The sequence below is a fragment of the Salmo salar genome, chromosome ssa15 (assembly GCF_905237065.1).
Source record: "Salmo salar chromosome ssa15, Ssal_v3.1, whole genome shotgun sequence".
NCBI classification, from domain to species: domain Eukaryota; kingdom Metazoa; phylum Chordata; class Actinopteri; order Salmoniformes; family Salmonidae; genus Salmo; species Salmo salar.
Genome location: NC_059456.1, coordinates 48,074,259 through 48,101,852, shown reverse-complemented (window position 1 = coordinate 48,101,852; position 27,594 = coordinate 48,074,259). Strand labels below are relative to the sequence as shown.

The 27,594-nt window shown below is 44.5% G+C and overlaps 1 protein-coding gene across 16 annotated transcripts in view; it reads left to right on the top strand.

Moving 5' to 3' along the window:
• Positions 1 to 27,594, top strand: part of LOC106571666 (gephyrin) — a 105,205-nt gene that overhangs the window by 16,317 nt on the left and 61,294 nt on the right. For all 16 annotated transcript variants that reach the window (XM_045695806.1, XM_045695804.1, XM_045695802.1 and 13 more), the window contains exons 2-4: positions 11,799 to 11,877; positions 25,477 to 25,534; positions 27,278 to 27,370. In XM_045695806.1, coding sequence (XP_045551762.1) covers positions 11,799 to 11,877; positions 25,477 to 25,534; positions 27,278 to 27,370 — 230 coding nt within the window. The remainder of the gene's footprint in view (positions 1 to 11,798; positions 11,878 to 25,476; positions 25,535 to 27,277; positions 27,371 to 27,594) is intronic.

Sequence of the window (27,594 nt, the reverse complement as noted above, 5' to 3'; positions counted from 1 at the left end):
AGGTCAATGAAACTCAACCAAAACAATAGCAATGCCATGGAAACGCGAGGGGGAAAGATGCCGTGGGGTAAAAAGCCTGAATCTCCTCATTTCCCCCCAGAAAAATTTGGACTATTATTTATATTTATATTTCACACTATGCTGAGGTAAAAATCAAAATATAATGCTTGTATGGATGTCAACCCCTACACATGTACACGTCATCATCACCAATCAAGTGCATTGCAGTTAAAAACTACTTTGACTACCACCACTGATTTCTCAATGCTAGCTATGCTACCAGCTTACACAAAAGGGAGTTAGCATTTAGCAGGCACTTCTTCTAAACCTGAAAAGGGACAACATCTAAATGTTATGCATTGAAAACAGCCAAATATATTCAAATCTGTCTTTAGTAACCACATTGGGCCTGATACAATACATCAATCACTATTTAAAAAGAAGATGGAGAACAAGCTATAGGATGAAAAACATCAGCATTTTGGGACAGGTACAGCCGACTAGCGCTAGCTAACGCAACTTAGCAAAATACCAATACAAATAAAAATAGATACTTGGAGTCAAAGTATCGATGTAATATTGTTCAAAATAATATTGCGATATGCAACTGTATCGTTTTTTTCCCCCTCCATCACTACTATCAGCTCCCAATGGAGGGGTCAATGCTATTTATCTTAATGTATCCTTTTATCTATCCGGAGATATAGTGTGTTTGACATTACAGTCACAATCTCTTCTTCAAAGGTCACTTGGACTGGATAAAAAGCACTGTTCATACATACATGGTGCAGTATGCGCACGCACGCACACACACACACACACACACACACACACACACACAGACACACACACACAACACACCACACACGCAGTGAGAGCCACACCCTGCACACTAACAGGAGCAATATGCAAACAGCCCCTCTAAATGCCATGAGAGAATGAACTAGCCCACTAGCCCTGGGCTCTCCCAACATGGAAATGTCATGCTAAGGGGTAAACTGCTGAGGTTGCCTACAATACTCTTCTACTGGATTGATTATTATGTCATCATCATCATGGCCACATCGTCATCAGAGCTCTGATCTTGTTATACTAGCCCCATGAGTTATTATTAGTAGCCCAGCGGTTGGAGCTTTGGGACAGTAAACAAAAGTTTGCTGGTTCGAATCCCCCGAGCCGGCAAGGCAGAAAAATCTGCAGTTCTGCCCTTGAACAAGGCAGTTGACCACCACAGCAACTGTTCCCCGGGCGCCGATGACGTGGATGTCGATTAAGGCAGCCGCCCCCACCTCTCAGAGGGATTCAGAGGGGTTTGGGTTAAATGTGGAAGACACATTTCGGTTGAATGCGTTCAGTTGTGCAGCTGACTAGGTTTTCCCTTTCCCACTTTCCCTCGTATGCGTGATTCATATTCACCAGGGGCCCTCCAATCACATTGATCTTGATCACATTGATCATATTCACAATCCCTCCAATCACATTGATCTGATTCCAGTGACGAGGAAAAGAGAGACTTAGAGAGAGAGCGAGGCCAGAAAAGAGAGGCAGAAGTGATGATTGGAAAAGGGAGAGAGAAGAGGGAGAAAGAAGGAACGAGACGGGGAGGGAAAGAGAGGAGAGCAGTAAAAGGAAAGTCGAGGAGGCGTTGTGGTGACACTGAATAAGAAAATAGAAATGAAAGTAGTATTAAGGAGAAGAGAGGAAAAAGTCCCCATCTCCCCCCCCCCCCACTGCACTGTGAATTGTCTTTTCTCCGTGGCTTCATTAGTAAGTGTCTCTTCAATATTTATGGTCATGTTAATAAACCATCAATAAGACAGGGAATTTGTGTTCTCTGCCTGGGTTTAAGCAAAATGATCATAAAAAAAGGTTCAGGTGAGTGCTAAGGAAGAGAGGGAGAGTAGAGAGAAAGAGAGATTACTAAAAAGAGGGGGGGGGGTGATATTGGGTCCTGGCTATACAAATTAGAGAAAGTATGAGATTGAGTACGAAGTATCTCCATTTGAAAGTGATTTTTAGTACACGACTAGGATTCCTCTGTGGCTGGGAAACTGTCCTCATAGGAACTTGTATGGCTATTGCCTATACATGAGATAGACGAGTAGCGAACAGTGTTCTGACTCGGTGTGAGTGTGTTGTGGTGACACAGGAGAGAATGTGTGAGTGTGTGGTGTCGGTGTTTGAGTGTGTCTATTTCTGTGTGTTTCGGTGGTCAGTTTGAGGGTGGTGTATCGCGTGTCGGTGTATTGCGATTGGAGTGTGAGGGTTCATGCCCGTGTGTGCAAGTTTGTGTGTGTGTGTGTGTGTGTGTGTGTGAGAGCATCCATCCGTCCGTTCAACCGCTCGTGTGTTGCATGCGCGTGTGCGTGTACGTGCATTTTGGTGTGAGTGTGTTTGTCCATCCGGCCGTTAATGTGTGTGGTTCCAGTGCCAGGGTGCAGACTAAGTGCCTGGCCTGACATTGGGGCCCAGTCTCTCTCATGTTTTATGTATTCCAGTGAAGACTGCCAGGGGGAGCAGGCCTCTGAAGCTGGGGTGAACACTGAGGGTCAGCACAATCACTCTTTCTCTCTTTCTCTGTTCCTCTCTCTCTCCTTTCCCTGAATCTACCTAGGCCTATCTTTAGATGTCGCTCTCTCTACCTCTCTCCATCCCCCTCTCTACCTCTCTCTTTCTAGCTCTCTCTCCTTCCTTCTCTGCCCCCCCCCCCACCCACCGCTCCTTCATGTCCTCACTCTTACATTGAAAGACTTAAGGAGTGTGTGTGCTCGAGTTCTCGTGTGTGTGTGTGTGTGTGTGTGTGTGTGTGTGTGTGTGTGTGTGTGTGTGTGTGTGTGTGTGTGTGTGTGTGTGTGTGTGTGTGTGTGTGTGTGTGTGTGTGTGTGTGTGTGTGTGTGTGTGTGTGTGTGTGTTGTGTGTGGATGGCTATCTGTGTTTTCCCAGTAAGATCTCTTTTCTCTCCAATTATCTCTCCTTCTCTCCAATTATCTCTCCTTCTATCTCCCTCCATCTCCTTTTTTCTCCCTATCCTTCTCCCCTCTCCTCCTCCCCCTCTCCTCCTCCATGCCCTCCTTTCTCTCCCCCATCCCTTAAGTCGTGTTCAGTGCTCAGCTGATCTCTCAATGGCACTGTTGCTCTCCATGGTGCTGAGACAGCCTCTCTACACTTTTCTCTCCCTCCCCTCAATCTCCTTTCCCTGCTCCCCTCTCACTCCCCTCTGTTCTTCAGACCTCTCTCTTCTGTCTCCTCCCTCTCTCTCCTTCATATTTCCTCTCTGTCTTTCCTCCTCCCTCTCCTCTATTTGATCTCTCCTCCCTCTATTCTCTCCTCTCCCCTCAGTCCCTCTCTCCTCCTTCTGTCTCCTCCCCCTCTCGTCTCTCTATATCTCCTTCAGTGTGAATTGCACTCTTAAACCCATGTTTAAGTGGTTGGGATTTGGGCTCCATCCCCCCAGCCCTCCACCAATCACTCCCTCTCTTCTTCACAGCCCAGCCCAGCATGGAGCTGTCTCTCTTGGGATGAGGAGGGCTTGGCTTCGCCCTGACTGGGCCTTAGACTGCTACTCCACCAGCCCAGCTCTCTCTGCACATCTGCTGAGAGAAGGAAAGAGAAAGATAGTGTGGGGTTTGATTGAGCAGTGTGTGTGTGTGTGTGTGTGTGTGTGTGTGTGTGTGTGTGTGTGTGTGTGTAGACTCCTAGGTCCAGCGTCGTGTGCAACACACCTGCACCGATTCTGCCTGAACATGTGGGAAATGTAGTTCACTAACGAAATGTGTTCAAATAGCTATTAGCTGCAGTGCTAGAGTGTCTAGCAGTGCTGCTACCGTTTGGGCTATTCCCTCCTCCAGTTGCTACACCTCCGCAGTAGCAGGTATAGCGTAGTGTCGCACTGACTCCTCTCCCTTACGTAACACCGCACCCTAATTTAGATCGGACTTCAAATAAACCAAAATCAAGCCATTGGTTGGCTTCCCTTGTAGTTGGATATAAATAGCGTTTTTCAATCTTATCTGGAAACAGTGTTGTAGAGACGGGAGAGGCTTTGAAATGCAGCCCTGCCGATTAGGATCCTATTGTTCCACTCTACACCCCCTCTCTTCTCCCGGCTGCTTACAGTAAGCCCCGGGGTGTGCGTGTGCGCACGCACGCGCTTGGCCAACAGTAATTGAGATTGGCTCTGAGTGTGTGTGTGTGTGTGTGTGTGTGTGTGTGTGTGTGTGTGTGTGTGTGTGTGTGTGTGTGTGTGTCTGTGTACACGTGTGCGATGGGTCTTAGAACGTATGATCTGTGAGTGTCAGTAAGTGATTGCTTGTGTGTGCCTGTGTCTGTGCATGCATGCACACATCACAATTCAGCGTGCGTTCACGCTCACATTTGCGTGCTTGTGTAACTGCCGGGTGTCTTTCATGATGGACGCTGTCCTCCCGTTGCTTACCCCACTGCTCCACTCAGAGTGAACAAGGTTGCTAAGATACGCCGGACTTACACTACATCAGGTTATCTGACGTTATTGCTGTTGCTATATTTTACTCAGCACCGTCAAGCCGTTATTAATTTGGAAATGTACCCCACCACAGAATTATACGACGCTGCTGGTATTTGTCGCACCGCTGCCTCCCTGCTCTACCCTAGGAGGGAGTTGTGAAACATTTAATGCCCCCAGTAAAATGTCATTCCCACCCCTCGACAAAGTGGGGGCGGATCCACACCTCGATTCATCATTAAGCCCATTTAATCCCAGGCCTCCGGCTCCAGTGGTTCCATTTGACACCGAAAAAGCCAATAAGACAGAGGGAGGAAGGGAGGTGATGTCATTTCTGAGGAGACTGATTGGTTGAGGGAGGTGTGAGCCCTCCCACCTGCAGATATCATTTCAATCCAGTGGTTGGTAGACCCCCATGCTGGTGTGCTCCACCACTGGATGGGCATTGGCACTGAAACAGATGAGTACAGAAGACAGTGGAGATGCCAACAGCAGGGTTTAGCTGTGGTATTATTTTATCATGGGAGGGAAACATGTTGGATATGTCTATTTGTATTCATTTACAATATTATAATATGTTTGATTTTATTGCACATTCAGGATGTTGATGTAGATTCCAGATAGGCAGGATTTGGTCTCGATGAAAAAGCTGTTATTTCCCAAAACTTTCCCTGGTTTGATTGTCCATTTATCCAGCTTCATCTTCAATTTGAGAGAAAAAAAAAAACTGACTCTATTTACTGTTCCCCGTTGTGACACCCATTGAGAAACATGTAGGTAACTATGCAAAAAAATATTAAGAGCAGCAAAACCAGCCAAGTAAAATTGCATAGTAATGACTGACCTATTCAGAGTGGAGCACACATCAGCAGTAGCTAGAGTGAGCAAGGTCTGGGCCGAGGGTGATTTGTGGCTGAAGTTGTGATCCGGACCTGTGTGTGTGTGAGTGTGTGTGTGTGTGTGTGTGTGTGTGTGTGTGTGTGTGTGTGTGTGCGTGTGCGTCTGTGTCTGTGTCTGCGCACTCTTTAAAAAAAGTGCTATCTAGAACCTAAAAGGGTTCTTCAGCTGTCCCCATAGAACCCTTTGAAGAACCCTTTTGGTTGCAGGTAGAACCCTTTTGGTTGCAGGTAGAACCCTTTTGGTTGCAGGTAGAACCCTTTTGGTTGCAGGTAAAACCCTTTTGGTTGCAGGTAGAACCCTTTTGGTTGCAGGTAGAACCCTTTTGGTTGCAGGTAGAACCCTTTTGGTTGCAGGTAGAACCCTTTTGGTTGCAGGTAAAACCCTTTTGGTTGCAGGTAAAACCCTTTTGGTTGCAGGTAAAACCCTTTTGGTTGCAGGTAGAACCCTTTTGGTTGCAGGTAAAACCCTTTTGGTTGCAGGTAAAACCCTTTTGGTTGCAGGTAAAACCCTTTTGGTTGCAGGTAAAACCCTTTTGGTTGCAGGTAAAACCCTTTTGGTTGCAGGTAAAACCCTTTTGGTTGCAGGTAGAACCCTTTTGGTTGCAGGTAAAACCCTTTTGGTTGCAGGTAGAACCCTTTTGGTTGCAGGTAAAACCCTTTTGGTTGCAGGTAAAACCCTTTTGGTTGCAGGTAGAACCCTTTTGGTTGCAGGTAAAACCCTTTCCACAGAGGGTTCGACATGGAACTCAAAATGGTTATATTTCAAAATGGTTATATTTCAAAATGGTTATATTTCAAAATGGTTATATTTCTAAGAGAGAGAGAGTGAGTGTGTGTGTGTGCCAGGGTGTTCTTGCATGTGTTTTTGTTCTTGCGTGTGTGTGCGTGTATGAGCGTGCATATGTGTTCTTGCCCGTGTGTGTGTGTGTGTGTGTGTGTGTGTGTGTGTGTGTGTGTGTGTGTGTGTGTGTGTGTGTGTGTGTGTGTGTGTGTGTGTGTGTGTGTGTGTGTGTGTGTTCTTGCGCGTGTGTGTATGAAAGTTCCTTGGTGGTATAGGGGAAGCCCCATTAGTGTGGCTTCCCTGGGAGATAATGAGAGCTGACTGCTTTATGCCCTGGAAATGATTGACTGGCTGGGACATCCTAGCACACCATGAATCCTTCCTGTTAACTGGGCCCACACACCACACACACACCAGCCACACCACACACACCACACACACACCAGCCACACCACACACACACCAGCCACACCACACACATACCAGCCACACCACACCACACACACACACCAGCCACACCACACACACACCAGTCACACCACACACACACCAGCTACACCACACACACACACCAGCCACACCATACACACACCAGCCACACCACACACACCAGCCACACCACACACACCAGCCACACCACACACACCAGCCACACCACACACACACCAGCCACACCAATCACCTATCACACATATGGCCTTGGGTCGATGTCTTCTCTAATCTCTCCTTTTGGCTTCTCTTATTAGATATTTTCTTCTCTTCTTTTGTTTTCTTTTCTCTTTTAGTCTTTTAGTCTTTTACTATTTTAGTCTTTTAGTCTTTTACTCTTTTAGTTTTTTAGTCTTTTAGTTTTTTAGTCTTTTAGTCTTTTAGTCTTTTAGTCTTTTTGTCTTTTAGTCTTCTTGTCTTTTAGTCTTCTTGTCTTTCCTCTTCTTTCCTTGTTCACCCTTTCTTCTGCTATATAAACGTTATCTCTTTCTTTTTCTCACTCCTCGATCACTATTCCTCATTTCATCTCTTCCCTTCTTCTCTTTTCTCATTATATTTTTCTCTCTTAATCTCCTCTTAGTCATCTTTCTTTTGTTGTCATTCCCTCTCTTTTCCATCTCTTACCCTTTCTTTTTACCTCTCCTACTCTGTCTCCATCTCTCTGATATGTGTTGGGGCTCATATTAACCCTTTAGAAAGTGAGTGTACACCTGGATCCCATGTGGATGCTGACTTCAATGTTCTCATTGGAGCCGCTCCGCCCTGCATAATGCTTCTGAAGCACCGGTCTCCTGCTCTCCTCCCACGCTTACTGCTAGCCTGGGGAGATACAGGCACTCTAGATAGTCTAGAAGACACTCTCTCACACACACACACACACACACACACACACACACACACACACACACACACACACACACACACACACACACACACACACACACACACACACACACACACACACACACACACTCACACACACACTCACACAGACACACACTCACACACAGACACACACACACTCACACAGACACACACAGACACACTCACACAGACACACAGACACACAGTCACACACACACACACTCACTCACTCACTCACAGACACACAGACACACAGTCACACACACACACACTCACTCACTCACTCACAGACACACACACTGTTGTACTGTGCCTGTGCTTGTACTCACAGTGGTGCTATTCTTGTCCAAGGAATGTTTGTGTTTGTGATGTGATTGGCTTGTTACTGTGATGTTATGTCTTGCTAGTGAGAGTTGCTGCTATCGTAGTGTAAAGTAACTATTTGACAGCAGATTTTTGGACTGAACGTCAAAAACACGAGTTAGTTTGTCTTCCTTACACTTACACATTTGCAGTTCTCTCTCTCTCTCTCTCTCTCTCTCTCTCTCTCTCTCTCTCTCTCTCTCTCTCTCTCTCTCTCTCTCTCTCTCTCTCTCTCTCTCACACAAACACACACACAGTCATACACACACACATACACACTCACTCACTCACAGACACACACACACTCACACAGACTCACACACACACACACACAAGCATGTAGACACATACATACAAAGACACTCACACATACAATATGATACACACACACACACACACAGACACAATCACTCACACAGACAGACAGACAGACAGACAGACAGACAGACAGACAGACAGACAGACAGACAGACAGACAGACAGACAGACAGACAGACAGACAGACAGACAGACAGACAGACAGACACATTCATTCACATTCACACACACACACACAGGCACGTAGACACATACATACAAAGACACTCACACATACAATATGATACACACACACAGACACATACACACATATATACAGGGACATAGAGACAGATGCAGACAGACATAGCGATATGAGCAGATAGACACATACAGGGAGATACAGGCAGATGCAGACAGATCAGCTCGCCATGCTTATCTATGGAGAAACTCCATGTCCAATTCAACTGACAGGAATGAAATGGAATTGGCCCGAACGCGAGTCTAGACCAGCCAGGTCACCTGTGATACAAGTCAGTACTCAACGTGGAAACCAGCCACTAGGGGCAACAATGAGCGCCGTTACACAGTGGATGGGGATGGTAGATGGGTGTAAGACATTGACTTGTTGGGATGCGGACTGTCTGTGTGTCATGGGGAATACGGACAGGATCATTGCAGGCCTTGCTAGTGGTGGTCTAAAACTGCTATGATCTTCTCCAAGTGGCCCTTATGCCGGGTATACACAACCCGACTTCGCCACGTTTTTTGCCTTCCCCGACATATATTCATGATCGGAGTGAAACCTTATGAACTTGGGCTAGGATCAGTACGTCGGAAGTAACCTAGTTCGAGCGGGTCATGGACGCACCGATGATGGCCGTTTCATTCTCCAGATCCCTGTCGGATGTCCCTGTCATTTTCTGACATGTCAGAAATGTTGGTTGTGCAACTGCAATTTGTAGTATGAGCAGTGCTACAATGTGATTGGGCAATGACTACTGCAAATGAGCACTCAGCATGTGAAACCAAAACAATGACGGGATTGGATTAATCCGGTCGCCCAGGTAGGTGTTTTATTGCAGCAGGTGAAAAGTGATTGCATTGGTTTTGGTACCAGGCTGCCTTCTCGGGGCGTGAGCCAGGTCCCCCTTTCAAAGCCCACGGTGAAATTGATTCAAAGCAAAAGTGACGAACTGTAATTAATCACGTGGAATAATGAGTAGGATTCTGTGTTTTCACATGCAAGAAGTGATGGCTTTTGATTTTTTTTTAAACAAAAAAACGTTTTGTCTGCCTTCCCAATAAAAACTAGTTTGAAAATTCGAACATGTTTTATGGAAAAGAGATTGTAGGTTGTGTGTTTCTGGACGATGCACCTTGCTACCTCGTTGACAACACGACCGAGCGAACAGATTCCTGTTCCTTCTCAGAAGGGTGCTCCTCCTTCCCCGTCCCGATCAGCATAATCCAATCTGCCCGTTGATGGTGAAGAGGAAAGCAGCAACAACACGTACCATATGGACCGAGGTAACGGAAGACAGATTGATGAAGCTGTGGAGAGAACGCAGCCTTTTCAATATTAAAATGTAGATATAACCTCCAATTCCCTCAGTAGAATAAAAAACTCCATATAGTTTACATCTGTCCGACCATTGGCGGGTCCATATTCTGCGCCTCTTTTTTGATGTTTCTCCACATAATAATGTACCCCCTAATAAATCAGCTCGCTGTTTGCGTGTCGGCATTTTTCTACCAGAGCAGGATCAGTATGGGAATCATGGTGTAATGTGAGCACCCACGTCCTGGGGTTGAGGATGGATAGAATGGAAGATTTGGGACAAGGAAATCAGGAAATGTGAGCACGTCTAAGTGTATGCCCAGCAGGACTGTAACTAGAGATCTGGGATCCGTATTCCCTGTCCCTGGTCTAGCGTTAACTCTTTTCGGTTAAAAGCATGAACTGATTTGAGATCAGTGCCCAAACTGAAGTTGTGATTTTTTTTTTTAGCTTCAGTGAAGCAGACTTGCAGTAGGCTTAGGGGGAGGAGCTGGATGGTGTCGGGGGGAGGAGTCTAAATGGCCAGCCACTCCCATGCTCCTGAGCTGCAAGCTTACCTGGGAATAGGTGCGGAGCGGAATCCACGGCGTCATGGCCGACCATCTGCATTCCTTCCCTCTTTCCCTTCCAGCTCCTGCACAGGATCACATTAATATTCCTTTGAAGCCTGTTTCAACTGCAGTCAGATCTCCCTCCCTTCTCTCTCGCTCTCTCGCTCTCTCTCTCTCTCACTCTCTGTCTCTCTCTCTCTCTCCTTCGCTCATCTCACTCTCCTTCTCCCTTACACTCTCTCGTCCGTACTCTCTCTTTCTTTCTCGGGTACACTGTATTTCATTCTCCTTCTCTCTCCCCCTCTTCTCTCTCTCCTTTTTATCACTCTCCCAGTTATCCCACTTGAGGGAGGGGCACACCTGCCTCGTGTTGCATTACCTTTAGTCAGGAGTTCCCCCTATCACAAACACACACGGATAGACACAGAAAAGGGTGGTGGGTGCCGATGCCTTTGACAGAGCATGTTGATTGGTTCAGAATGGTTGCTGCCTCTTGTAGGAGAGTGGAGTAGCTATTTTTAGATCAAGGGGTAGCTGGGTGAGAAAGACTGAGGAGGGGTGGTTGTGTGTGTAAGGAATACTGCAGTCTTAAAGGAACTACCCCCTTCCACACACACACATACACGCACACACACACACACACTTACGAGCACACGCACATACACACACACGCGCGCATGCACACACATGCACACACACACAGCATTGTCCCTCTAATTCAGGGTAGTGTGTGTTCCACGTGCCCGTTCCCTCTCTCTCTCTCTCTCTCTCTCTCTCTCTCTCTCTGTGCAAATGTCAGCAATCTTCAATGTATTTTCCAGAGCCCAGAGCACTGGCCTACACTCTCTGTTTACCTCTGTCCCCACAGCAATCCCTTTATCCTCACCTCCCCCTCATCTATCTCATCCCTCTCTCTCTCATTTTCCTCACCCTCCTCCCTCTCTCTCACCCCCCGCTCTTGCATTTTCCTCATACCCTCCTCCTCTCTGTCATCCCTTTCTTTTTGTCTCCCTCTCTCTCCCCCTCTCCCTCTCCCCCCCCCCTAGCCTCCATCCCTCTCGATCTCTCCTTCTCAGCCCCCCCTTCACACCTCCCTCTCCCTCTCTTTTTGTCAGTGGTTAAACATTTAACCGTTTCCTGGCGTCCACGTCTCTTTAGTTGTGCTATGGAGTTAGTTGGGTGCACTGCTGATGCATTGTCGCTTTATACGTCTGCCTATTTATAAAGTGATATTTTTGTACCTTATATAAGCTCGCCTGTCCTTAGTAATCACTTAGACCATGAAACACCTTGTCTCTTTCTTAGTGATGTCTGTCTGTCTCTCTCTCTGTCTGTCATTCTATCTCTGACCACTATGATGACTCATGTGGCTCACACCTGCTCAACAGTCACGGGGCACAACAGTTGCAGATGTGTTAGCGTGTGTGTATTGGCCCACTTAACTGATGAGTTCTCTCTCTCTCTCTCTCTCTCTCTCTCTCTCTCTCTCGCTCCTGTTCTCTTCATCCAGTGAGTGACAGCTGTTTTAGGAACCTGGCAGAGGACCGCAGTGGAATCAACCTCAAAGATCTCGTCCACGACCCCTCCCTGTAAGTCTTCCAACTCTCAAACTCCAGCACATTCTACATGAGACAAGGGGACCATACGCACGCACACACGCACACACACACACACACACACACACACACACTCACTGGCTGAGGGTTTCCATGGGGCAACGTCAGTGTTTCAGAGTAGGAGTGCTGATCTGGAATCAGCTCCCCCATCCATTTCATCTTAATCATCCTTAACAGTGACACACACATAAATGTCCATATGTTGTAGCATGTGTTGATCTTCTTACACCTTGGTGCCATAATCCTAAAGCATCTCAGAGCATGACTGCTGATCTAGGATCAGTTTTACCTTTTACCAATCATAATGAATAAGATGAAATGGATGGGGGAGCTGATTCCAGATCAGCACTCCTACTCTGAAACACCGGTGTTGCCCCATGGAAACCCTGGTCTGTTCTTATATGTTATAATAGCACGGGTGTGTTAGTGTATTAATGTCATAGGGCCTGTGCTGTAGCCCTCAGCCCAATCTAACGCCTGTCTGTCTGTCATGTCCTTTAGTGTGTAATATGGAGGCCTATGTGTGGAAGCCTGTGTCATGTCTCATACGTCACGCTGTCTTGGGACACACTGAGCCAGCACTGGCTCCACTAACTAGCTAGCCTGTCAACCGGGCTGTCACACACTCATTAGCGTGTGTGTGGAGAGGAGGGTGGGGTGTGTGTGTGTTCCTGGATGCATGCTTGTGTGTGTGTGTGTGTGTGTGTGTGTGTGTGTGTGTGTGTGTGTGTGTGTGTGTGTGTGTGTGTGTGTGTGTGTGTGTGTGTGTGTGTGTGTGTGTGTGTGTGTGTGTGTGTGTGCTGTTTGCATGTGCGTGTGTGTGTGTGTGTGTCAGTGTGTAACCTACCCATCCTCTGGCTGTGGTTCAATGTGGAGTTGGAACTGAAGCAGGGCTTTCCTTCCATAATAGCAATTTGACATGTAACAGTCACATTTCCTTCAGTCATTTTCCACTGGTTAATAATGATTAGCCAGTGGAAGCATTGTAAAACAATTAAAACCACCTGTCACATCCTGACCATAGTAAGTTGTTATTTTCTATGGTAGAGTAGGTCAGGGCGTGACAGGGGGTGTTTGTCTGTTTTTGTATTTCTATGTTCAGTTTCTAGTTTTGTATTTCTATGTTGGTGTTGTTTGGGTTGATCTCCAATTGGAGGCAGCTGATCCTCGTTACCTCTAATTGGAGGTCATATTTAAGTTGATGTTTGTCCCACCTGTTTTTGTGGGTGATTATCTTTTGAGTAGTGTGTTTTCCTCTCTGCGTCATGGTTTGTTGTTTTTTGTGTTTCAAGTATTTGGTGTCTTTGCATTTTAGTTTCACAATAAATAAATATGTGGAACTACGAACACGCTGCATTTTGGTCCGATCCTTCGAACAGCCGTGACACCACCGTTCTGAACTAATATTTATACTAAATGTTTTAGGGTCCATACACAAATCAGCTATAGTTGCACATCCATAGACATACAGTACAGTTGTTTTTATCCAGTACCACACAATAAGTAAGAAAATATGTACGTTACTTCAGCTTTATTGACACATATCGTCAATCACTAACGTTACTACAATAAAGAACAATGACAAGTATTTTTTAATGAACAGCAAGGCAAGCGTACACAATTATACATTCCATTTGCAGTAAATTCTTTCGATTATTTACCTCCACAGGGTTTCACAATACAATCTGGTTTGCTTAGGATTCCCTAAAACATTAAACAACACAAATTACAATTAATACAAATGTCAAAAGCCCATATAGCTAACTAAATATATTAGTTAGCTAATGTTAGCTAGTCAGACAACTTTCTTAAACAGTGATTTTCGTAAAACAACTTTATGACCAAAAAATATGTACAATTTGTCTTTGCATTAACTAACATATTCCTCTTAACTGTACTTTTTTCGTTTCATGATTTGTAAATGAGTCATTAATAAGTTATAATGACTTACATTTCCTTCCATCCTCCTATTTTTGGCAGCCATCTTTCCTGCAGAAACTATCCAGCATCGGGTCGCAGAGCTTCATGGGTAATTTGAGTACCACTTACTAGGAAGTCTGCAACTTGATTGGCTTTGTTTGGAGGACGAACTAGAGGGCTGAAAAGGCACTACGCGTAGCTCAAAATGCCATCAGAAAACCACTCCCACTCCGGGAGAAGTCTCTAAAACCCAACCCAAGGTAACAGTGACTAGGGTCTGATTTTAATGACATAGAGGAACAATGTCAATGTCTTATTTAGCAGACGTTCTTATCCAGAACGACTTACAGGAGCAGTTAGGGTTAATTAAGTGTCTTGTTCAAGGGCAGATTTTAAACCTAGTCAGCTCAGGGATTCAAACCAGCGACCTTTCGGTTACTGGCCCAATGCTCTTAGAAAATACAAAATAAAATACAATAGAAATAGAAAATACTAAATAGTAGCAAGATGGAGATCACAGAGGTTATTTTTAATGAGTGCATTTCGCAAGTGTCTAGTTTGTGTCAACTAGCGTCACTAAAACCACTGCAAAGGTTTTGCCTGCAAACGTTGGTTATCGAATTGCGACGTTCTGGCATGTCAGCCTCCTGATTTGTTGGGAGAGTTGTCTGACTGAAGAGGACCCACTCTGTAAAAAAAGTTTTTTATCTTATTGAAGTTGTGAAGAGTGCAATTGAAACCAGACCCTAACCACCGTTGCCAAGGTTCGGGTTTTCGAGACTACTCCAGGTGGCTCACGGAGTCGCGAAAAACGGCCAGGGAGGGCTAAGGGGGTTATTGGGATTGAGCCTGACCCTCTACTCCCCTCTACAGGCTGTGCCATGCTGTGCTGTGCCACATTTCCACATCACGTGTTACTACCTCAGGATGACCAGCTGGAGACAAATTCTGGCCACAATGTGCCATGGCACAGTGTCTGGGACAGACACACGCATAGACATCGATTCATGATTATTCACGCAGGCACACACACACGAACACTCCAAACACAGGGCAGAGCCACCCACAGCCCACCAGAATCAGCCCAAACACTTTAAACCAGACAGCTGTCACTCAATGGGACACATATTCTTTAAACACCAGTGGTCACCACCCTTTTCTGAGTCACTTTCAGAGTCAAAGTCTACCGCTCAGATTTTTTGTTGTTGTGCATGACTTGTAAGCCTATGCAACATGAACTTAATACATTTATATTTTTGTAATTTAGCAGACACTAGTCCAGAGTGACTTAAAGGAGCAATTAGAGCTAAGTGCAGCATGGCAGATTTTTCACCTAGTCGGCTTGGGGATTCGAACCAGCGACCTTTCGGTTACTGGCACAACGCTCCTAACCGCTAAAAAACTGTTCTGTAAGAATAATGTTTGCACAGTAGGCCTAATACATTATCACAGCATATTGGCTATGTTTGGCCTGCCAATATTGTTCTTCTCATACCATACTATCTTTCAAATCTCAAGCTATGTAGATCAGTTGTTGTATTACTTGCGAGGTATAGCGGAGCATAATTAGCTTTGCTGGACTGATTGTACGGTACCTTCCTTTGATGGTCAGTCCTGGCGAAGGGAGGGGGAGAGCAACAGTGGGTCTATCTCTCACGGTCCCTGCTCTCTCCTTTCCTCCTGTGAGACTGACCAGAGGGAGGGGACACCGTCTTCCACCTGATGACAAAACTCGAGTCACACTGCATTATTTCTGCCTCATGAACCAGTTCATGTTGTTCCTATGTTAAAGAGAAAGTTAAATATTATTCGATATTATTATGTTTAGTGAAAGTGTTGAAAAAAAAAGTATTGACAGTGCTAAATCAAAACTGAAACATGAACATAAAAACAGCAGCTCTTCGTTGTAATCTTTGACAGTCTCTCTCTGGTTATGGTTTTAAAAGTTAGGACATCTCATGTAGGCTAGTATCAAACTTTCCTGTGGGTTAGTGGAAGCTGCAGACACTGATTTGAGGGATCCAATTGGCCAGTGCAGTATGCTCACTTGATTTTAGCTCTCCAGATCCGCCAGGTAGGCAGAGTTTGTCCCTTCGCCAGGCCGGCTCGCAGGGCAGCTGAATCAACTGCACCTACCACCAATGGCGCAAGACAAATATAATAAAAATAGAAGTGCAAGGCTTTATCGTTGGCTTTTCTATAGAAATGTTTGGGGCATTGACTAGGATTGCGTTGAAAGGTCTCGATTTACCGGTTAGTGATCACTTCTTTAAACTAGGCTTGGGCTGTATACCGTATACCGGGGTATTTGGAAAAAGCCACGGGATGCTTTTTCAATACCGTCAATACTGTTCAATACCGTCTGTCAGGTACTCAGCAGGAAGGTCTGATTTCACTATTATTAAAACAAGACCCAGATGGCAAATATAAAGATCCAGTCTATCTAAAAATCTGGAGACCCCTTACACTTCAATGTTGTGATGCAAAAATACTAGCGAAATGCATAGCACTCAGAATGAAAAGGTTTTTACCAGGTATTGTTCATCCTGATCAGACAGGTTTTTTACATGGACGATACAATGGAGATAATATCTTCTTACATCTAGACGTTCCGCTAGCGGAACGTGTCATCAATATCCAATGGTAGCGCCCGGCGCGAAATACGAAAAACCTTAAAAATGCTATAATTTCAATTTCTCAAACATATGACTATTTTACACCATTTGAAAGACAAGACTCTCGTTAATCTAACCACATTAATCTCGCTAATCTAACCACAAAAACCAGCTTTTTACATTAGCATGTGCTGTTCAGAACTAGCAAACCCACCGAAAACTTCCGGTGAATTTAGTAAATTACTCTTGATAAACGTTTACAAAATACATAACAATTATTTTAAGAATTATAGATACAGAACTCCTTTATGCAATCGCGGTGTCAGATTTTAAAATAGCTTTTCGGCAAAAGCACATTTTGCAATATTCTGAGTAGATAGCTCGCTATCACGGGCTAGCTAATTTGACACCCACCAAGTTTGGCGTTCACTAAACTCAGAATTACTATAAGAAAAATTGGATTACCTTTGCTGTTCTTCGTCAGAATGCACTCCCAAGACTTCTACTTCAACAACAAATGTTGTTCTGGTTCAAAATAATCCATAGTTATGTGCAAATATCCTCCGTTTTGTTTGTGCATTCAGGTCCCTATCCGAACGGTGACGTGCGGGCGCGTATCGTGACAAAACATTTCAAAATATTCCATTACCGTACTTAGAAGCATGTCAAACGCTGTTTAAAATCTATTTTTATGCTATTTTTCTCATAAAATAGCGATAATATTCCAACCAGACGATGTTGTTTTCGTTCAAACAGGTGAAGAAAAACATGGAATCCTGTCGTGCGCACGCATCTCCAGGCTCTGAGCCACTAGGCTGACCATTCACAAACAGAGCTGCTGAACCTTGCCCAGAGACTGCAGAGATCCCAATCCACTTTCTGGCGCCTTCAGAGAGCCTTAGAAATTGTCACATTACAGCAGAGATACTGTATATTCGATAGAGATAACCTAGAAGGACAAGAAATGGTCAGACAGGGCACTTCCTGTATGGAATCTTCTCAGGTTTTGGCCTGCCATATGAGTTCTGTTATACTCACAGACACCATTCAAACAGTTTTAGAAACTTTAGAGTCTTTTCTATCCAAATCAAACAATTATATGCATATTCTAGTTTCTGGGCAGGAGTAATAAACAGATTAAATCGGCTACGTTATTTTCACCCGGTCGTGAAAATAGTGCCCCCTATCCATAAGAAGATATACGACAACTACTAGAAATAATAGAACATCATGAAACATCTAAGAAGCCAGGCCTGGTATTTATATCTGATTTTGAAAAGGCATTTGACAAAGTAAGACTGGATTTTATTTAGAAATGCCTGGATTTTTACAATTTCTGTGATTCTCTTATAAAATGGGTAAAAATAATGTATAGCAACCCCAGGTGTAAAATAGTAAATAACGGCTACTTCTCAGAGAGTTTTGAATTGTCAAGAGGTGTTAAACAAGGGTGTCTGCTGTCACCATATCTATTCGTTATGGCCATCGAAATGCTAGCCATTAAAATCAGATCCAATAACAACATTAGATTATTAGAAATCCAAGGCTTAAAAACAAAGGTGTCCAATCTTCAATGTCTCATTGAAGATCTAGATAACTTTTCTGTACTCTCTGGACTAAAACCTAATATTACGTATTGGATCTTTAAAAAATGCAACTTTTACATTACCCTGCAGTTTACCTATAAAATGGGCTAATGGTGAAGTAGACATACTTGGTATTCATATAAGATATAAATAAGCTCTCCACAATGAATTTCAATAGAAAACTTGTAAAATAGACAAGATCCTGCAACCATGGAGAGGTAAATACCTGTCTATTTATGGGAAAATTGCCCTGATTAACTCCTTAGTCATATCTCAGTATACTCACTTACTTATGGCGCTGCCTACTCCTGATGATTCATTTTTCAAATCATATGAGCAACAAATATTTAGCTTTATCTGGGACACTAAACCAGACCAAATAAAGCGTGGTGCCTATCTATATCATGAATATGAATTGGGAGGGTTGAGATTATTAAATATAAAAGCACTAAACCTCTCTCTAAAAGCTTCACTTATTCAAAAGTTTTACTTGAACCCTACATGGTTCTCAAGTATATTACAAAGAAAAGCTCATCCATTGTTTAAAAATTGCCTTTTTGCCTTTGTGCAGATTGCCATGTCTAATTTTTGATTAATTGAAAATGATACTTTTTTCAAAGTATCTCTCTTTTGCAAACAAGCGTGGCAGAGCTGGCTACAATTTCAATTTCATCCCCCTGAAAAGATAGAACAAATATTACAACAAATATTATGGCTGAACACAAATGTGCTGGTTGATAAAATACCTGTATTTATGGGAAAGATGTTTGAAAAGGGTATTTTGTTCTTAAATGATATTGTAAATTGGAATGGTAGAGTTATGTCCTTCATGGAGTTATCAGAATTGTACGGGAAGGTCTGCTCAGTCCAAGAGTACAACCAATTGATTACAGCATTACACCAAAAATAGAGGAGGCAGGTGGCAGCGGGAGGAGGTGGGGAACTGGTCTGTCTGCCCAATATAAAGGATCAAAATTTGCGGAGGAATGAAAATAGCATAAATAGGAAAGTATACCAGTTTCATTTGAGGACCAGGATGTTGACAACATCTCGCAATCTGTGGATTCTATTCGATTAGATAGATTGAAATTGTATGTTTTAACATCACAGCATAGTTGAAAGATATGTGTTGCGTAGAAATCCGAAGAGGGTCGACCAGCAGAGATAGATGGGATCTGAGGGAAGCTGAGGTTTGGGATGTGGAATTTTAGACAAGTGGGAGTGGAGGTTGGTTGAGGGACAGCTATTGGGGAACTGTGGGGGGATCTTGGAGGGTTCGGGTTCAGGTTTTTTGGCCTGGTGGGAGATCTGTCAACGTGCCCTTGAGCAGGGCATTGACCCTGGATGCTTCTGTGTGTCGCTCTGAATGGGAGTCTGTTGGATGGTGTGGTGTAGTTGTTGAGCGGCTTCACTGCAAGTATATTGTATGTTTCGGATATTCAATAAATATAAAAATAAATAAATACATTTAAAAAATACAGTTGAAAATATTTCTTTGAAGTTTTTTAATAAATGTGAATATTTGTAGCTACTTTTTAAGTAAATACCTGGAGTCAACTTGCGCAATACGTTAGGAGATAAAGAACATTACGTTTTTCATTTCACCTGACACATTATTTTTCGTTATGAAGCTTATGCTTGTTTACAAGCACACAATGACGAGAGACCGGGGCCTTTTGACTGTTGCGTGTCATGCGCCAGGTGATCTAGTTACCGTATGGAATTCACAACTAAATGTTTACCAGTTAGATATCTTATAACTATTAAGTTAACTGTCTAAAATGTGCTAAATGCTCTGCAGTTGTGCATTTGGTTTGCTAATTTAGTAGCTAGTTAACAATCTAGCTAAGTGGATAGTTTCTTCCAAAATCAAGCATTCACTTCGTAACAGCAGAGAATTCCCTCCTTGATCAAGAGCCTTGCTGGCTCATATTAGTTTTGTACGTGCAGCAAAATGTTTGCAATAGCCCGTTAGCATTTAGTTAGCATTCTCTACGAGATTTTACATGTGCTTGTTAGCATTGCTAACCTTCGGATTACAGAGAATAAGTGAGGTTTGAAAGCAGCGCCCCTTGTGTTCAGTGCCGATATTACCAAATATCCCAGTATGGCACAAGGACGGTATGAATGTATGACAATCTGGATACCGCCCAAGCCTACTTTAAACTCTTTTAACACATTCTCCTTGATATCAGCCTCCACAGTGTCCAATCAGTACACCAACACATAATGTATTCCCTCCTATTGAAGGAGCTTGAAGAGGTGTGTCAGCCTAGATAGAGAGAGGGAGAGAGAGAGAGAATACAAGACAGAGAGAAACAGAGAGAGAAAGGGAGAGAAACAGAGAGAGAAAGAGAGAGACAAATAGCAGATAGAGAGAGAGAGAGAGAAAGCAAGAGAGAGAGAGAGAGGGAGAGAGAGAAAGAGGGAGACAAATAGAGAGAAAGAGACAAAGCAAGACAGAGAGAGAGGGAGAGAAACAGAGAGAGAGAAAGAGAGAGAGAGGGGTCATGAAAATGACACACATTCTCAAGGGCAGATGGGTTGTTGTCTGTGCTCAATGTGTACAGTTCTCCCCTCCTGCTTATTTGTGTGTGTGTGTGTGTGTGTGTGTGTGTGTGTGTGTGTGTGTGTGTGTGTGTGTGTGTGTGTGTGTGTGTGTGTGTGTGTGTGTGTGTGTGTGTGTGTGTGTGTGTGTGTGTGTGTGTGTGTGTGTTCACATGCGTGCATGTACATTTCTGTGTGTGTGTGTACATTCTGGAGCATGTGTACGTGTGTGTGTTGAAGGTTGAATGAATATCCTCCTGGGGCTCCAGCCAACACCGTGTTGCCGCCCTCGAGCAACTTGGGTTGTAACATCCTTTGTCAATTTTACAAATTGTCGCAGCTAAAAATAGCGTCTGTATAAATCAGATGGGTGACAGTGTGCTCATTTCACCCACAGAGCAGCAGTCACTGGAAGGAGACAGACAAGACAGGTCCGCTGGGCTGGTTGTGCTCTACGTTAGCAAGCTATCTTATGCTAGTCTTTAAATGTTTCTGTACTAGCCTGTTTTAGCCAGTGTTAGCATTTGCTAGCCTGTGCTAGCCTTAACTAGCACCTGCTAGCCTGCAATGTGTTAAGCTATGTTATCGTGCAAATGATCCGCTGTACATGGACTTGTCAAAATTACGTCGTATCCCAGGTTGCGGAAAATTACATGTTGGTGGGGTAGTGGATAGTTCAGAGAATAAGCGATTGAGGGGAGACAGCTTTCTGCAATTTCACCCTTTTTATACTACAGAGACAAGCTGAACTAAGCCAAGGTGAGCTGTACTGAGCTGGCCTGGTTACGCATCCACCATAGTTGCTGCAACTGTGCTTGAAAGGACAATCCCAGGCAACGCAGTACAGATTAGATATGCATGATTGTGTGGGGTCCTAAATATAGCTGGGTTGGGTTGTTCTTGAGTGGTTCTCTGTCTGAGTTAGTCTAAGTGTGTGTCTCTGTGTGTCTCTCAGCTAGTGTTTCAGTGTGTGATTGTTACAGTGAGTGTAGCATTGGGAGTGTAGCAATGGGAGTGTAACACCGTACAGAGCACTCAGAGCACTCAACACTGGCTGGTGGTGGGGGTTGTGTGTGTGTAACGCGAGGAGAGTCCCCTCAAAGACACACATATACACCCCTCTCACTGCAGACACGTTGAAAGGAATTGTTGACCCTTGAGAGCTTCCCTACATCGCTGCCATCACAGCCAGGCTCTACTAAGATGTCTTGGGTAGGGATGATGGTGCTGGCCCTCTGTTTGTGTGTGAGTGTGTACTTGTTTTCCTACATTATCAGTAACCCAATGTCCTAACATTTCACCCGGATGTCCTGAAAAGATAGGAAAACAATCACTTTTTTGAAAAGTCAGGTCCTGAATTTGTTCAAACACTATTTTAAGCTTAAGGGTTAGTTTTAGGGTTTTGGGGTTAAGGTTAGGGTTAGGGTTTTGGGGTTAAGCTTAGGGTTAGGTTTAGTGTTAGTGGGTTTAGGGTTTAGGGTTATTGTTAGGGTTAGTGTTGGAAAATACGATTTTTAATGGTCAAACAAAGCTGTGTGTGTGTGTGTGTGTGTGTGTGTATGCGCGTGTGTGTGTGTGTGTGTGTGTGTGTGTGTGTGTGTGTGTATGTGTGATGGAGAGCCCTGTACAGAGACCATGCATTATTAATACCACCACTACAGCAGATGGGCCTCAACATAGAGCTGGCCCACAACTGTATAGACCTGCACAGCTGGGTCACAGACTGTGTGTGTGTGTGTGTGCAGGGGTAAGGGGTATTGGTTAGTGGATTGTGTCTTGATGTCTTCATTTAATTGAACCTTTATCTAGGTAGTCTCATTGAGATCGAATCTATTTTTCAAGAGAGACCTGGTCCAACCAACACAGCAGCAGGAGGGAACAAAGTTTCAGACAAATCTCAGACATAACAGGCACACCATAAACAAATAGACGTAAGACACACATACATTACGGTTACATACAGAAACAGAAACATCATAGGTAAAATACATCATATGTACCACCGCATCATGCTTTTCTCAATCTCCTATTGCCTTTCTCCTTCCCTTCCCTTCCCTTCCCTTCCCTTCCCTTCCCTTCCCTTCCCCCTTCTCTCTCTCTCTCTCTCTCTCTCTCTCTCTCTCTCTCTCTCTCTCTCTCTCTCTCTCTCTCTCTCTCTCTCTCTCTCTCTCTCTCTCTCTCTCTCTCTCTCTCTCTCTCTCCCTCCCTCCCTCCCCCTTATTCTATTCTCTCCTATTTTATTCATAGAGTAATCTGGGCAAAGCATCCCGTCTTCCAGGCCAAAGCCCTGTGTCCCCTCTCATACTGTAGCAGCATCAGTACTGCATGTTTCCACACCTAGAGCAAACAGCCATAACTCTCCCTCTCCCCCATTGGACAGGAGTGGGTCAGATCCAGCTCCTCCACAGAATGTTTCAGGAAGTGCTCTGTACTGGAACACCATGCAGTAGAGGAGTGTTGTTACACTGTCACGTTAAAACACACACACACACACACACCGGTATGCAGCAACACTCACACAGACACTTCAGAGACATAGCAGAGACACGGCATCCCGAAACACAGCAACAAAGCAAACACACTCATGATAAACATGGAAACCAGAGGCTTCAGATAGAATGGGGTTGCCTAGGAAACAGCTGGAAGGAATCGTAGCTATTTGTGTTTAGCATATTTTCATTTTGGCTAAAACAGAGAGGGAGGAAATGAACCTACAGAGATGGGATTTATTTTTACAGGTCCTTTACTTTCCCGGGGTGAAACAACACAGTAACCTACACTGAAAACTCTTGTGCACACACACATATACGTGTAGGCACACACACCTCATCGCTGAGAGTAAAGCACTCACACTCTCGTCAGACCATTGTTAGCATAGATGTGTGTGCGTGCGTGAGTGAGTGAGTGAGTGAGTGCATGTATACATCTGTGTGTTTGTGCATGCATGTGTTTGTCCTACAGGCAAAACCTCTCTTACCTTCTTACCTTCTCTCTGGCGTAGTGCAGTTTCTCTGGACCCCCGCAAAGTCCGAGTTTAACTTTAAAAATGTATGACTTTTTATTGTGGCATAAACACAACCAGTCATGATGTTTTCATTTGTCAAAAAATCACTTCAAATGTTCCTTTAAGTAGGCGTGCTAGCTTCTACCTGTGATGGTGTTTCATCAGTCGAGGACGAGCTGGTAGTTTTGCTGACGTGGTTTTCTTCATGAATTTGATCAGATTGATAAAGTTTTTTTTAAACGTTTTTCGGGCACCACTTGGTCTCTTGCCTTTTGTTTATCCAGCTTGAACAACTCACTCATTCTCCATCCGAGTCCCACCTGATTCACCTAACTTCTTTTAAACTTGATTGGCAGTTAGGTGAGGAGGCCGAGGCGGGCCGCTGCCGCTGAGAAATGGGCTAATTAGACGCAAGAAAACTATATTGTCTGACTCATCTACTACCCATATACATTGGGCAACACAAACACTTTGCTTGCTGCATATGGAAATTACTGTCAAAAGTATTCACATTTATTCCTCAAATTTAGACTAGATGTGAGATGATGGGCACATGGGCCCCCAGAACTCTTGTGCCCCCCCCTCGCCTTGTGGGGCCTGCGGGGGTTTCCGCTATGCCAGTGTACCTTCTGCATACTTTAGCCCGGGCAGGTCAACCGTGATACAAGTCAGTATTCGACGTCCATCTATGTCCGAGGACATTCGGGAGATGACGTGGAAACATGCAACTACTAGGGCGCTGTGGACGAGGATGGCAGATAGACGTAAGCATCTGCCTCTGTAAGCATCTGCCTCTGTAAGCATCTGCCTCTGGTTCCAAAGGTTGCGCGTTTGAATCCAGCCACAGAAAGTCGTTTTTTATATTTTTGTTTTAAGCCTATCCCAAACCTTAACACTTACCTCAACCTTCAGACTTAATGCCTAACCTTAAGAATTCAGATGAACGTCAAATTCTGACGTGAGCCGATGAGAGCTTGTTGCTTTAGCCACAGTCCATACTCCAGCTCTGTGACAAATTATGCTATAATACAATTACTACGCTCTATCACTTTTGCTTTTTCATTTTTTAGCAAGATGGTTTCCCTCTAAAATGAAAAAGTGATTTACTACAAGCCGAGCTCATTATTTTGATGCAGTAACTCTATGGGATTTAATAGGTCAGTAGTCAGTGTAGCAGTGATGTTGTAAGGGCTAGATGTTACTTTAGTGTGGTTGTGGAGTTCCACCACAGTATTGTCTGAAGTGTCTGTCGCAGAGGGGGAAACATGATGCAGTAGTTTCCTAAAAATAGCACCTCCTTACAAAAACAGGTTAAGTAAGGTGTGTGTGTGTGTGTGTGTGTGTGTGTGTGTGTGTGTGTGTGTGTGTGTGTGTGTGTGTGTGTGTGTGTGTGTGTGTGTGTGTGTGTTGTATTATACCATCATTCGTGGAGATTCTTTACCTTGAGTCTGCTGCTTTATTTTCTCCTCTTAGTGCAATACCGGCGCTGGCCACCGGAGAGCGCCATGGTACACTTCTTCAAACAGCAGACTGTCCTTGTGAGTGTAGTATCCCTCATGGGCCGTCCTGAGGAAAGCCTTTTAGGATTGGATGTTCAAGGGCATTCACGACTCTCCTTCCCTTTCTCGCTCTCTCTTTCATCCCTATTTCTCTCCCTGCTAGGCCTGCTTGGGTAAAAGAACAGGAATTTGATTACTTTAAAAGCTCTTGGATTGCATGTCTGGAGGTTTGAGCCTACTGACTGTTTTGAAGATATCTGCAGTACAGCAAGAGGCTTTATGTTTCTAGTTTCACATCTGAAATGGGAGTGACTGTGTCCTGATGTTCTGTGTTTCTCTCTCTCTCTCTCTCTCTCTCTCTCTCTCTCTCTCTCTCTCTCTCTCTCTCTCTCTCTCTCCAGGCTGGGAGGCTTTATTTCAGCCTATAAAATCGTGCCAGATGAAATTGACGAGATTAAGGTAAATTGATCATTGGATGTCTATCTATTTGTCAGTCATTAGACCTGTGTTCAAATAGTATTTATAATCAAATACTTTGAGCATGTGCTTTGGTGTGCCAGATGGACAGGGTTTGCACTTTTTTGGTATATTCAATTGGTTCCATTTTGCCAGACAACCTCAATGAAGCGAGACTTAACTATTTAAAAGATTTCAAACACTTTTTGACTCCAGGGTCTGTATTCTAGTGTCTTAGAGTAGGAGTGCTGATCTAGGATCAGGTCCTCCCATGCCCATATGATCTTAATCACAATAATTTTCAAAAATACATTTTTTTTATCCTAGATGCGTACTCCTACTCTGAGACGAATGAATATGGTCTGCTCTGAAGTAACTTATCTTTCTATCCCTGTCTCACTGTCTTTCTAAAATACATACACCCTTTCAAATGAGTGAATTTGGCTATTTCAGCCACACCCGTTGCTGACAGGTGTATAAAATCGAGCACACCGCCATGCAATCTCCATAGACAAACATTGGCAGTAGAATGGCCTTACTGCAGAGTTCATTGACCTTCAACGTGGCACCTTCAACTGTAAGTGCTGTTATTGTGAAGTGGAAATGTCTAGGAGCAACAACGGCTCAGCCGCGAAGTGGTAGGCCACATAAGCTCACAGAACGGGACCACCGAGTGCTGAAGCGCATAGTGTGTAAAAATCATCTGTCCTCGGTTGCAAGTCTCACTACTGAGTTCCAAACTGCCTCTGGAAGCAACGTCAGCACAAGAACAGTTCGTCGGGACCTTCATGAAATGGGTTTCCATGGCTGAGCAGTCGCACACAAGCCTAAGATCAGCATGCACAATGCCAAGCGTCAGCTGGAGTGGTGTAAAGCTCACCGCCATTGGACTCTGGAGCAGTGGAAACGTCTTCTCTGGAGTGATGAATCAAGGAGTGATGAATCTGGGTTTAGTGGACGCCAGGAGGACACATTCTAGATTGTTCTGTGCTTTGGAGAAGGCCCTTTTCCTGTTTCAGCATGACAATGCCCCCGCACACAAAGCGAGGTCCATACTGAAATGGTTTGTCGAGATCGGTGTGTAAGAATTTGACTGGTCTGCACAGAACCCTAACCTCAACCCCATCAAACACTTTTGGGATGAATTGGAATGCCGACTGCGAGCCAGGCTTAATCGTCCAACATCAGTTCCCGACCTCACTAATGCCTGTGGCTGAATGGAAGCAAGTCCCCGCAGCAATGTTCCAACATCTAGTGGAAAGCCTTCCCAGAAGTGTGGAGGCTGTTATTGCAGCAAAGGGAGGACCAACTCCATATTAATGCCCATGATTTTGGCATGAGATGTTCGACGAGCAGGTGTCCACATACTTTTGGTCATGTAGTGTATGTCACACCTTGTATACAGTCCAAGCCACAATCGTCACCCCCATGACCTCTTAGCAGTGACCTACTGTATGTCACATCCTCTCCATCAGTGCCAATGAGACTCATGTCACATGACATGAGGTATACCTAGAAACCTATCAGATCCTATGTCTCAGTCTGTCTCTCTCTGTCTGTCTCTCTCTGTCTGTCTCTCTCTGTCTGTCTCTCTCTGTCTGTCTGTCTCTCTCTGTCTGTCTCTCTCTGTCTGTCTCTCTCTGTCTGTCTCTCTCTGTCTGTCTCTCTCTGTCTGTCTGTCTCTCTGTCTGTCTGTCTCTCTCTGTCTGTCTCTCTCTGTCTGTCTCTCTCTGTCTGTCTCATCAGGAGACTCTGGTGGACTGGTGTGATGAGAAAGAACTCAATCTCATCTTGACAACCGGGGGGACCGGTTTCGCTCCCCGTGATGTCACACCTGAGGTAAGTGTGCGTGTCTGTCTGTCACCTAGCAAGTGTACCCTGCTGTGTTACCCAGTCACGTTTTCTTTCTTCTTTGTCTACTTCCTCTTATCTGCACCGGCTCCCCTTGTCTCGAAGGAAACTGTAACATGCAGATCCAAAATGACAATGGGTGGTGTGTGTCACTGAGAGGGGAAAGGAGTGGAGTGTGAGGGGAGGTGACTTGTACAGCCACACACAGGGCT